Below are 13,263 nucleotides of genomic sequence, written 5' to 3'. Positions count from 1 at the left end.
ATAATTAAACTTTTACATAAAATAATTTATAAATTCTGAGAGATTACTAATATAATGTGGTGTAAAGTCTGTTTTCTTTTTTTCTTTTTTGTAATGCAAGTATCTGGTTTAAGCTTTGATTGCCAAAGCATTCATTTCAAAGAAGCATCCACTTCAAAGAGGCTATCTCAAATAAACATACTGCCAGCCAGACTAGATAAAGAGCCAGGTCACCTCCCCCAGCATGGAGGCATCTTTGTTTTAGTGATCTTGATTGATTTCAATAGCTGATCACTTGGGTCACGTTTGTTTTCTTTTGCTGAGTTTTATGTTTCACTCTTATGTTTTAAATTCACCAATAAGAGTGAGCTGGTAAAACTGTAGACCCCTAACCTCAATCCTAATAAAAGGAGAGCCCCAGGCCTTGCACTCTCTCCTTCTACTCATGACCTTGCTATGTGGCCCCACGTGTGCTGTGTAAACTCCAGGTCCTATAAGAAATAAATATTTTTCAGAGTTCCCTGACGGTTATTGGTGAAGAACACCTTGAAATCATAAAAAGAACCACCTGGAGGGGTCCAGCCATAACATTATTAATATTAATAGACTGAGACCAGCACAAAATATAGAACTTAAAATTCTGAAGCCTGGAGCAGACTGTTAGAGTAGCTAGTTAATTTTCTTTTATCTGCCTAGGACAATGACCTAATAAGATGGTTAATCATCATTGAACTGATAAAAAAAAAAAAAAAGCCAACTATTTAAAGAAAGGCTTTAACAACAGATAAAGGATGGACTTGTTGCTACTGCTGTAGGATTCTAAGTCCAGGTAAGAACCTTTGACATTCTGTAATTTCAGAGTTTCTTCTATCTGAGAAACTGCACAGATTTCAAGGGGAAAAATTATTTGGATGGATATAATAAATATTACAGCATTTTATGCTTTGTAGTCTTCTACACATTTATGTTTAAGCTCTTAAAACTCATTAAGTATTCCTTCTGGAGATGTATGAGACTCTTAAAGATAAAATACAGAAATTAAGACATTCATAATTTAAAAATAGCCTTTAAAACCTCATTCTTATTACTTTCTAGATAAGTGGAACTTCAAGTTAAAAAAATGGATCTCTAGTTACCTCCTCAAAAATTTTCACAAGGCAGTTATTTTCATAATTACATGGATAATTAGATTTATTCTCTCTTTTTTTTAAATTTCATCTTTACTGGATAATATGGGGTGGAGAGTTAGTTGGCAAACATCAAGAAATGGGATTGGTCTCAAAGTCTCTCACTCACCTCTACTTACCTGTTTCAACTTATGTGACTGACTCAAAGTGAGGGGGGAAAAAAAGTTTTCGAAATAATTTTGTTTTTGACCAAATGAGAAAAAAAAATTTGCTTAGCATGGTTGCTGGCACAAACTAAGAACTCAGTAAATATTAGTTCCCTTCTACAGTTCAGGAAGGTGACTACCCTTATAAGACTATTGTTATTATCAAAGAGAGGTAGAAAATAGGAAAGCCCCCCCCCCCCAAACTCCATAAAAGGTCTAAAAAGTTAGTAAATCTTTCTCTTTTTTCCTCCTCGTTTCCATGGATGCATAGTACAAAGTATTCACTTGGCCTGCACTGCTTTTCTATGATCTCTCGAGCAGTAAAAGTTTGACACTGGTAAGGAGAAGCTGGTGAGATTTTGCCCTCCCTCCAACCCAATCAAGCTAGGCAGAACTAGGCTGTTCTGTTGAAGGAAGAATTGCAGTGCTATGTCTGAATGCCTAGGGTTCTGTTTTATAAACATACTGTGTCCCCCAAATTCATTTAAATGTCAGTTGTTTGGGACTCTGAGAAAAAAAAATATGTACAGGGAAAAATAAGTTAAATTCTCCAAGTCAGGCTTAAAATGCCATGATGAAGTAGAAAGTGTGTGTTTAGAGCCAAACCTAAACTGACATTCCAAATTTGTCGTTGGTCTGGAGTTACTTGTTACAATTTAGCCTTTCTCAGAAATGAGGGAGGAAAGTGCCTACATTTCCCACTTTTTGTCTGGATATTTTTTTCTCAATATCTAGGCGAGACATGTGGAATAGTAACCTGCCTGGGAAAGTAGTGGAAAATAATAGGGAAAAGTAATGACTGTGTTACAAGTTATATTCTATAGTGACCCAGCTGTGTGGAGAGGTTTTTTTTCAACTGGGAGTAACTGGGGAAATATCTAAGAAGGGTGATTTAGGCAGAATTTCAATGAAGAGGTGAGGAAGAACATTACAGGTGAAGAAAGTGACATACAGGAGGACTGTGTTCTAGGGACAGTTGGTTCTATATTGCCTGAAAGTGCTTATGGATCTGTTAGGAAATGAGACTAAAGACAACGGCTGGGTTTAATTCATAAAGAATCTCAAATAGGAAGTGTGAATTTTATTCTGTATGACACAGGGGACCTCTGAAAGATTCCAAAGATGGATATGATACATATAAAATAGGAAGAATGTTGAAAGACAGGATGATCAGCATTTAATCAATTGCAATAAACAGGACCAGACTGGTTAGGTAATGGCCTCCAAGAATATTTGTTCAGTAGCCAAACAACCAAATCAAACAAACATAAGTAAAGCTAAAGTGTATATATACAGCTTGTCGATCATTCAGAGATTTTTTAATAATAAATTTATTTTTTATTGGTGTTCAATTTGCCAACATAAAGAATAACACCCAGTGCTCATCCCGTCAAGTGCCCCCCTCAGTGCCCGTCACCCATTCACCCCCACCCCCCGCCCTCCTCCCCTTCCAGCACCCCTAGTTCATTTCCCAGAGTTAGCAGTCTTTATGTTCTGTCTCCCTTTCTGATATTTCCCACACATTTCTTCTCCCTTCCCTTCTATTCCCTTTCACTATTATTTATATTCCCCATATGAATGAGACCATATAATGTTTGTCCTTCTCCGAATGACTTATTTCACTCAGCATAATACCCTCCAGTTCCACCCACATTGAAGCCAATAGTGGGTATTTGTCATTTCTAATGGCTGAGTAATATTCCATTGTATACAGAAACCACATCTTCTTTATCCATTCATCTTTCGATAGACACCGAGGCTCCTTCCACAGTTTGGCTATTGTGGACCATTCAGAGAGATTTGCAATAATATAATTAACTGGTAAAAAATAATTTTGTAACATTTAAATTGTGGGGAAAGATCATAGAAAGTGGTATTTGTGAGAAAAATAACATGAAATTGGTCAAAGGACTACTTATGACATTGGGACCATCGTCCTCACTTCACTCAGTAACTGAATAGATACAGGCATGTTTGGACCACGTGGGAAAAATGGAATAACTAGGATTTACTTAGATGTACATAGATGTGGGCTTTTGTACTGATGTATATATTTATATACACTTATATACACAAGTGATAATTATCTAGATATTTATAATTTCTATAGTTATATATTATCCACTAAATTGGTATATATATTCATGGTCTTTATATATTTATAATATAGGGAATCAATAAAATCTTACTGAATAAATTAACACAGAAAATATATAGTTGATCCTCAATATTCATGGATTCAATATTTGTGAATTTGCCTTCTCACTAAAATTTATTTTTAGCCCCCACATCAATACTGCTGTTCTTTCATGTTCATTCATATACCTGTACAGAGTAGCAAAAAAATCTTAATTGTCCAACAGACATGGTCTCAGCTGAGATCAGATAAAGCATGGCTCTGCCTCCTTGTTTTAGCTCTCATATCATAAACCAGTGATCTCTTCACAGTCTATCTAGTGCCATTTTTTTTTCATTTTTGAACTTTTTTGGTGAATTCGCTATTTAAACAGCTCCTAGCATACTGTAAAGTGCTGGCCAGTGTTTCTAAGTACAAGAAAGCTGTGATGTGCACGATGGAAAGAATATGTAACTTATATATGTTTCTCTCAGGCATGAGCTATACAGTGCTGTTGGCCACAAATTTAAAATTAGTGGATCAACAATATACATTAAATAAGATGTCTTTACACAGAAGCATACACAAAACAAGGTTATAAATTGATTGATTGATGAAAATGATGTGACCAGAGATACCCAGGAATCTACCCTATATTTCCCCTAGGAACAATGTTCAGTTTTTGCTAATTTAATGTTTGCAGCAACTTTATGAAACACAAGTACTGCCAATAATAAGAATCAACTGCACATGTGACATATTAATTATATTACATGACTACAGCCCTATTATCATATATCTATGCTTATGTGTGTTTCTATATGTAAATATATTAGATACATTTGTATTATGTAGACATATATGAATATGAATATGTTTTCTAAACCTGAATGAAGACTCCACTATTCTATATAAAAGAGTAAATCTTAGGAACAAATTGCTCAATTTAGTAGTCTTTAAAATAGAGGCCTAATGAAGTAAGTCAGTTACAGAAAGACAGATACAATATGATTTCACTCATATGTGGAATTTAAGAAACAAAACAAATGAGCAAAGGGAATATAAGAGAGAGAGAGAAGCAAACCAAGAAACACTCTTAATTATAAAGAACAAACTGATAAGAAGCGAGGTGGATGGGGAGATAGGTTAAATAGGGGATAGGGATGAAGGATGAGCACTAGGTATTGTATCTAAGTATTAAATCACTATATTGCATACCTGAAACTAATATTACAGTGTATGTTAAATAATTAGAATTTAAATAAAAACCTAAAAATATAAAAATATAAAAATAAAATAGAGGCTTAATAATTTACAAAACTATAATTTCTTTTGCATTTTGAGCTCAAAACTCCACTTTTAAGACTTTATCCTACAGATATTATCACAAATACATGATCTATGAAGAAACGTTCTAATATAAAACATTTAGATACAACCTAAATATTTATCACCATGTAACTAGCTAGATAATAGGATAACCTGCCACCATAAGAAAACTGAGGAAGTCATTTATTATAAGTTAGAAGTGTTAATGATATGCTGCCATTTTTGTTAAAAAATGAAATTATCATGTATTTAATTAAAATACATATCATATTTCTGGATAATATTTACCAAAAACTGATATTAGTCCTCGAATAAGAAACAGGATACTGAGTGGACAAGGGGAAGAATCTTTTTTAAAGATTTTATTTATTTATTTATTTATTTATTTATTTATGATAGACATAGAGAGAGAGAGAGGCAGAGACATAGGCAGAGGGAGAAGCAGGCTCCATGCACCGGGAGCCCGACGTGGGATTCGATCCCAGGTCTCCAGGATCGCGCCCCGGGCCAAAGGCAGGCGCTAAACCCCTGCACCACCCAGGGGAAGAATCTTTAATGTATGTCTTTTTGGTATTTTGTGCTTTCAACTACATATATTTTACATATATCCAACTGCACACTTTTCTCCTCAAAAATAAATGGACAAAATTATAATAAAGTAGAATGGTGATGGTGGTAGGGTCAAGCATGGCTAGAGTCTATTTGAGAGGTACCTAGAGTATGCCTTGCTCTCTTTAACAAATCCAAACTCTATCTGCATTTCAAACCTGGTTCTTGAGGTATCTCTTCCACAAAACCTTCTGAGCTCAGCCACTCATTATATTTCTACCTATTTTGACCATCTACTATGTGCAAGGCACTCCTTGGCACTTTGTAAAACTATAGAGATAAATTAAACATATATTTGCTTTCCTAAATTTTATTTTTGTGATTTAGAATTTTTATCTCATCTATAGTGTGACTCTATACTAATTATTTGTTGTTTCAAATTCTCTTCATAAATCTATCTTCCCAATTAAATTATAATCTCCCTAAAACCAGGACTCTGAATGTGTGTGTGTGTATGTATGTATTTTTCCCCCTTTTGTGTCTAGCATTAACCTAGCTTAGTGCTCAGGACATCAAAGACCCTGAATGAGTATTCGTAGGTTTACTGATTGATTGAGGTCCACCTTGCAGCTTTTCTTGTTTTCTGAATCATATATTGTTAAATAAGTTCTCCTTTTCTCTCCTTGGATAGGTAATCACTTCAAGCCAAGCATCAACAACTAGAACTGACTCATAAGCTATCAGTAGTTCAATGATGGACTCAAATCAACAGTTGAAAAAGACAGCAGAAGTGACACCTCCAAAGGAAAGGGAAACTAAATGCTGCAATGGATTCAAGGTAGAGTTTTGTGTTTCCAAACTAAAATAAGTAGAGGGGGATTTTTTTTTTTCTAAACAACCAATTTTGAAAAAGGAACATTGTATTTCAAATTAATTTCCAACTGAAACATACGTTGAAATAGTAACAGAATGATCTATGTCTTGATTTAAATAAGTTTTTAAATCTGAAAAAGGAATTTCTTTGGTGTGATGGCTAAGAATTTATTAATATTAAAAAATTTAGAAATCTTTTGATATCTTCTCTTTGGTTCTTCATGGACTGAAAGATATTTATAAATTTCATTAAAATAAGTCACTGTATAATGAATAATATATTAAATAATTCTTGGAATTGACCTATAAAGAGAGCAGATTCATTAGTCTTATAAATCACTTTGTGGTGTTGACCTAAGTAATTTTTTTCTTTTAAAGAACAGCATTTTTTAATCTAATAATTTAAATAATAGCAGATGGTAGAAAAGAGTTTTGTAATAATAATCAAAAGGCATGAACCAAACACCTAGTTACTGATCTAGGAAAGCCATTTAATTTTTCATATGCAGGTTAGTAAAAGTCTTGTGTATTGATTTTATCTTAATATTGTGACACTTTAAGGGTATAGACTGTATTGGGATTTTCATTGACAGAAAAAAATGCTCCCTGAGCAGTGTTGAAGAAAACAAGACTCAAGAAAATTGAGAAGTTTGCCTAAAGTCATCCAGCTTGTAAATTGAAAACCCTTAAACCCAAGTTAAAGCCTTTAAGTCCTCATAGAGAAGTTTTGAAGAAATTTTAAAAATTAATCATGGCTGTCTTTTACCAATACTTTAGATGTTTTCCTCAAAGTTATAGTCTTAATCGCTGAATAAAGATCACAGGAATTAGACTCAATTGCAATAAAGTTTTTTTTTTAAGATTTTATTTATTTATTCATGAAAGACACAGAGAGAGAAAGGCAGAGATGTAGGCAGAGGGAGAAGCAGACTCCAGGCAGGGAGCCTGATAAGGGACTGGATCCTAAGACCACGGGATCATACCCTGAGCCAGGGGCAGGTGCTCCACCGGTGAGCCACCCAGGCGTCCCATTATATAAGGTCTCATTTAACTTTGTCCACAGAACATGTTTGCTTGTTTTCAGAGATTACTGATAAAGTCTATTCTGATGAAATATTTGAGTAATGTTTAAGCAGAGTAGCAGTCACAAGTAAAAGGTAGTGGTGGATGCAAGTCTAGGGGTAATATGGTACTCTGGGTTCTTTCCACTTTTAAACATTGAGGGTAACATGGCTCTCATTCGCACATGCGCAGCAAAGTGACAGCAATCTGGCTGAAATAATTAAAATTACCAGAATGGTCCCTTGCAGCGTATTTGCAAGTTAGTGTGTATAAAGTTTGTTAATTGCAGTCTAATGATTAAGACCAGAGAATTAGAATAACAATGAAGCTAACATTTATTGAGCACATATTATAGGCCAGATACTGTTCCAGTGTTATACTTCTATTAGTGGATTTGTTTCTTACCACAATTCCACCGCCAGATGCTATTATCTCTCTTTTACAAATGAAATAAAACTTAGATACAGAGAGGGCTAATGAATCAATCCTTCTCAATTGCAAACCTGGTAAGTGATAGAGCCCATGTGATTTTAGGCAGTCTGATTCCAAAACCCATGCTCTCAATTCTACTCCGTATCCTGAAAGTAACTGTGGGTATCCATAATATTGGTACCTTCAAGATGCTCTGGTAGGTTGGGATTCAATGATCTTCCTCATTCTGTATTTAAAAAAAATTCACGTTCAGGGGTGCCTGGGTGTCTCAGTTGGTTAAGTGTCTGGCTTCAGCTCAGGTCATGATCTTGGGGTCCTGCGATCAAGCCCCACATCAGGCTTCCTGTTCCTCAGGAAGTCTGCTTCTCCCTCTCCCTCTACCCCTCCCCACCACTCATGCTCTCTCCTTCTGCTCTCTCTCTCTCAAATAAATAAATAAAAATAAATTAAAAAATTCACCTTCAGACCAAATAATTCAGTATCAACCAACCCTAGGATTCTTATACTTGTTTACTACATGCAGGGGCACACACATTTACACACATTGTTATTGACATGTAATACAAACTCAGAAATATATAAAAGTGCAAATAGATAACAGACTTTAAAAAATAACAACAGGATAATATGTTAATTAATTGAATTTAAATAAAATAAAATTTAAAAAATAAATAACAACAGCATAGTTTGATTCTTTCTTATGCCTTTTCCTCAATTTTTGGACTAAACCAACTACATCATATAAACCCTGCTATATTCTTCATCTTTACACTTGTCATTTCTGAGCTTCAGATTTCTTGTACCTTTATGTTGTAATAAAAATTCTTAATAAGCAGTAGTGATACATCATCACCAAAAGACAAATAATAAGGTAAAAGTAAAAGCTCCCCCTTTTTGCCTTCATTCCCATTCCCCCTTCTAAAGCAATCAGAATAACCATCCTTTATGTAACCAACAGTAGTATTCATATCCTGCTGGTCTCCTCTGACTCACTTTCCATATTAGCCATTAGCCATATTAGCCTTTTATTATTTGTCAGACGTGTTGAGCAAACTTCTGACTTGGAGAAGTTTGTACTTGCTGTCTTCCCTTCTGAATGTTCTATTCCCAGATACCTTGCTCCTTCATTTCATTTACATTTCTGTTTAAACGTTACCTCATCCTTGACCACTGCATATAAAATACACTTTCCTATTCATAATTCTTTGATCAACTTTATTTTTTCATAGTATTTATCACCAGCTAACACTGACACACAAAAGCACAAGTATGTTTGTGTGTGTGCATATGTGCTGTTAATGGCTTAAAAGTAAATTTATTACAGTTCTGTAATAATCTGATAGTCCTGAAATTCAGAAGTCTAAAATGGGGCACAGTGTACTAAAATCAAGGTGTTGGCAGGGCTGTGTTCCTTTCTAGAGGTTCTAGGACACAATCCATCTCCTTGCCTTTTCCAGATTCTAGAGGCTGCCAAAGTTTGTGACTTATGGCTCTTTTTAATGCAAAGTTGATGGTCAGTCCAGTCAGGTAATTTTCACACTGCATCACATGAACACTGACTCTTATGCCACACTCTTCCACATATATTTTTTCTTTCTTTTAAAATTTAAATTCAATTAGTCAGCATATAATACATTATTAGTTTCAGATGTAGAGTTCAGTAATTCATCAGTTGCATATAACACTAAGTGCTCATCACATCAGATCCCCTCCTTGATGCCCATCACCCAATTACCCTATCTCCTCATCCACCTCCTCTCCAACAACCTTCAGTTTGTTTCTTGTAGTTAAGAGTCTCTCATGGCTTTTCTCCCCTTATGATGACTTTCCATTCAGTTTTCCCTCAATTCACCTATGATCCCCTGTGCTGTTTTTTTTTTTTTTTTTATTCCACATATGAGTGAAAGTCTGTGATAATTGTCTTTCTCTAATGGACTTACTTTGCTCAGAATAATATCCTCCGGTTCCATCCACATCAATGTAAATGTTAAGTATCCATTGTTTCTGATGGGTGAGTAATATTTCACCACATATATATCACATCTTCTTTATCCATTCATCTGTCGATGGACCTCTTGACTCTTTCCATAGTTTGGCTCTTGTGGACATTACTGCTATAAACATCAGGGTGCAGGTGTCCAGTCTTTTCACTACAACTGTATCTTTGGGGTAAACACCCAGTAGTGCAATTGCTGGTTATAGGGTAGTTCTACTCTATTTTTAACTTACCTCCCTACTGTTTTCCAGAGTGGCTGCACCAGCTTGCATTCCCACCAACAGAGTAAGAAGGTTCCGCTTCCTCCACATCTTCACCAACATTTTTTTTCCTGACTTGTTAATTTTAGCCATTCTGACTGGTGTGAGGTGGTATCTTACTGTGGTTTGGCTCTGTATTTCCCTGATGCCAAGTGATGTGGAACATTTTTTCATGTGTCTGTTGGCCATTTGTGTATCTTCTTTGGAGAAATGTCTGTTCATATCATCTCCCTGTTTCTTGAATGGGATCTTTGTTTTTTGGGTGTTTAGTTTGTTAAGTTTTTTAGAAGTCTTGGATATTAGTCCTTTATCTGCCATGTCATTTGTAAATATCTTCTCCCATTCTGTAGGTTGCCTTTTAGTTTTGTTGACTATTTCCTTTGCTGTGCAGAAGCTTTTTATATTGATGAAGTCTTAATAATTAATTTTTGCTTTTGTTACCCTTGCCTTTGGAGATGTGTCTAGCAAGAAGTTGCTGTGGCTGAGGTAGAAGAGGTTGCTGTCTGTGTTCTCTAGGGTTTTGATGGATTCCTGTCTCACATTTAGGTCTTTCACTCATTTTGAATTTATCTTTATTTATTGTATAAGAAAATGGTCCATTTCATTCTTCTACATGTGGCTGTCCAGTGTTCCCAACATCATTTGTTGAATGGACTGTCCTTCCATTGGATATTCTTTTCTGTTTTGTCAAAGATTGGTTGACCATAGAGTTGAGGGTCCATTTCTGGGTTCTCTATTCTGTTCTATTTATCTATGTGTCAGTTTTTGTGCCAGTACCATACTGTCCTGATGATTACAGCTTTGTAATGTATCTTAAAGTCCAGCATTGTGATACCACAAGCTTTGGTTTTATTTTTCAACATTCCTTTGGCTATTCAGGGTCTTTTCTGGTTCCATACAAATTTTTAGGATTATTTGTTCCAGCTCTTTGAAAAAAGTTGATGGCATTTTGATAGGGACTGCATGAATGTATAGGTTGCGCTGGGTAGCATAGACATTTTAACAATATTTATTCTTCCAATCCATAATCATGGAATGTATTTCCATTTCTTTGAGTCTTCCTCAATTTCTTTTTTAAGTGTTGTGTGGTTTTTAGAGTACAGATCCTTTATCTCTTTGGTTAGGTTTAGTCATAGGTATCATATGGTTTTTGGTGCAATTATAAATAGGATCAATTTCTTAATTTCTCTTTCTTCCATCTCACTGTTAGTGAATAGAAATGCAACTGATTTCTGTGCATTGGTTTTATATCCTGCCACATTGCTGAATTCCTGTGTGAATTCTAGCAATTCTGGAGTGGAGTCCTTTGGGTTTTCCACATACAGTATCATATCATCTACAAAGAGTGAGAATTTGACTTCTTTGACAATTTGAGTACCTTTTGTTGTTTAATTGCTGAGGCTATGGATTCTAGTATGATGTGGAACAACAGTGGTGACAGTGGGCACCCCTGTTGTGTTCTTGACCTTAAGGGAGGGGTTCTGTTTTTCCTCATTGAGAATGATACTCACTGTGGGCTTTTCACAAATGGCTTTTATGATATTGAAGTATGTTCCCTCTATCCCTATGCTGTGGAAAGTTTTAATCAAGAAAGGATGCTATTTATCAAATGTTTTTTTCTACATCAGTTGAGAGGATCATATGGTTCTTGTCCTTTCTTTTATTAATGTGATGTATCACATTGATTGATTTGCAAATATTGAACCACCTTGCAGCCCAGGAATAAATTCTACTTGGTCATGGTGAATAATACTTTTAATGTACTGTTGGCTAGTGTCTTGGGAGAATTTTGGCATCCATGTACATTAGGGATATTGGTCTGTAATTCTCCTTTTTGTTGAGGTCCTTGTCTGGTTTGGGGACCAATGTAATGCTGGCCTCATAGAATTAGTTTGGAGGTTTTCTTTCCATTGCTATTTTTTGAAATAGCATCAGAAGAATAGGTATTCATTATTCTTTAAATGTGTGATAGAATTCCCCTGGGAAGTCATTGGGCCCTGGACTCTTGTTTGTTGGGAGATTTTTTTATTTCTACTTCAATTTTCTTGTTGGTTATGGATCTGTTCAGGTTCCCTATTTCTTCCTGTTTCAGTTTTGGTATTTTATAAGTTTATAAAAAATAAATCAATTTCTTCCAAATTGCTGGCATATAGCTGGCAAATTTGTTGGCAGATAGTTTTTCATAATATGTTCTTAAAATTATTTGTATTTCCTTGGTGTTGGTCATGATCTTTCCCCTTTAATTCATGATTTTATTAATTTGGGTCACTTCTCTTTTCTTTTTGATAAGTCTGATTAATGGTTTAATGATTTTATTAATTCTTTCAAAGAACCAGTTTCTAATATCATTGACCTCTTCTACTGTTCTTTTGGTTTCTATTTCATTGATTTCTGTTCTAATCTTTATTATTTCTCTTCTGCTTGGTTCAGGCTTTTTTTTGCTGTTCTTTCTCGAGCTCCTTTAGGTGTAAAGTTAGCTTGTGTATTTGAGAATTTTTTTTTTTTTTTTTTTTTTTTTAGAAAAGCTTGTATTACTATGTACTTCCTTATTAGGACTGCCTTTGCTGCATCCCAAAGGTTTTGAATAGTTGTGTTTTCACTTTAATTTGTTTCCATGATTTTTAAAAATTCTTTAATTTTCTGGTTAAGCCCTTCGTTCTTTTGTAGGATGCTCTTTAACCTCCAAGTATTTCTGTTCCTTCCAAATTTCCTCTTGTGTTTGGGTTCAAGTTTCAAAGCATTGCAGCCTGAAAATATGCAGGTGATAATCCCAATCTTTTGGTATAGGTTGAGACCTGATTTGTGACCCCGTATGTGATCTATTCTGATGAATGTTCCATGTGCACTTGAAAAGAACATGTATTCTGTTGCTTTAGGTTGGGTATATCTGTGAAGTCCATCAGGTCTGGTGTGTCATTTAAAGCCCTTGTTTCCTTGTCTATGTTCTACTTAGATAATCTGTCCATTGCTGTGAGTGGGGTGTTAAAATCTTCTACTATTATTATACTATTATCAATGAGTTTCTTTAATTATGTTATTAAGTGGTTTGTATAATTGGCTGTTTCCAAGTTTGGAGCTATTTATAATTATTAGATCTTCTTGTTGGATAGACACTTTGAGTATTATATTGTGTCACTCTTCATTCCTTACTACAGTCTTTGGTTTAAAATCCCATTTGTCTGATATAAGGATTGCTACCCCAGCTTTATTTTAATGTTCATTAGCATGATAAGTGTTTCTCCATCCCCTCACTTTCAATCTGGAGTTGTCTTGGGTGTAAAATCAGTATCTTGTAGACAGTATATGGATGGGTCTTGCTTTTTTATTCAGGCTG

The 13,263-nt window shown here is 34.9% G+C and overlaps 1 protein-coding gene across 9 annotated transcripts in view; it reads left to right on the top strand.

Moving 5' to 3' along the window:
- Positions 1 to 13,263, top strand: part of SLCO1B3 (solute carrier organic anion transporter family member 1B3) — an 85,216-nt gene that overhangs the window by 23,623 nt on the left and 48,330 nt on the right. For 4 of the 9 annotated variants that reach the window (XM_035707346.2, XM_035707349.2, XM_035707348.2 and 1 more), the window contains 2 exons: positions 676 to 808; positions 5,998 to 6,144. In XM_035707346.2, the coding sequence (XP_035563239.2) occupies positions 6,058 to 6,144 (87 nt within the window). In that variant the 5' untranslated portion in view covers positions 676 to 808; positions 5,998 to 6,057. Of the gene's footprint in view, positions 1 to 675; positions 809 to 1,583; positions 1,650 to 5,997; positions 6,145 to 13,263 lie in introns of all 9 variants that reach the window. The other 5 variants (XM_025455284.3, XM_025455285.3, XM_035707351.2 and 2 more) reach the window with 2 other exon arrangements.

This window comes from Canis lupus, chromosome 27 (genome assembly GCF_003254725.2).
Source record: "Canis lupus dingo isolate Sandy chromosome 27, ASM325472v2, whole genome shotgun sequence".
NCBI lineage: Eukaryota > Metazoa > Chordata > Mammalia > Carnivora > Canidae > Canis > Canis lupus.
This window is presented reverse-complemented; position numbering and strand designations above follow the sequence as displayed.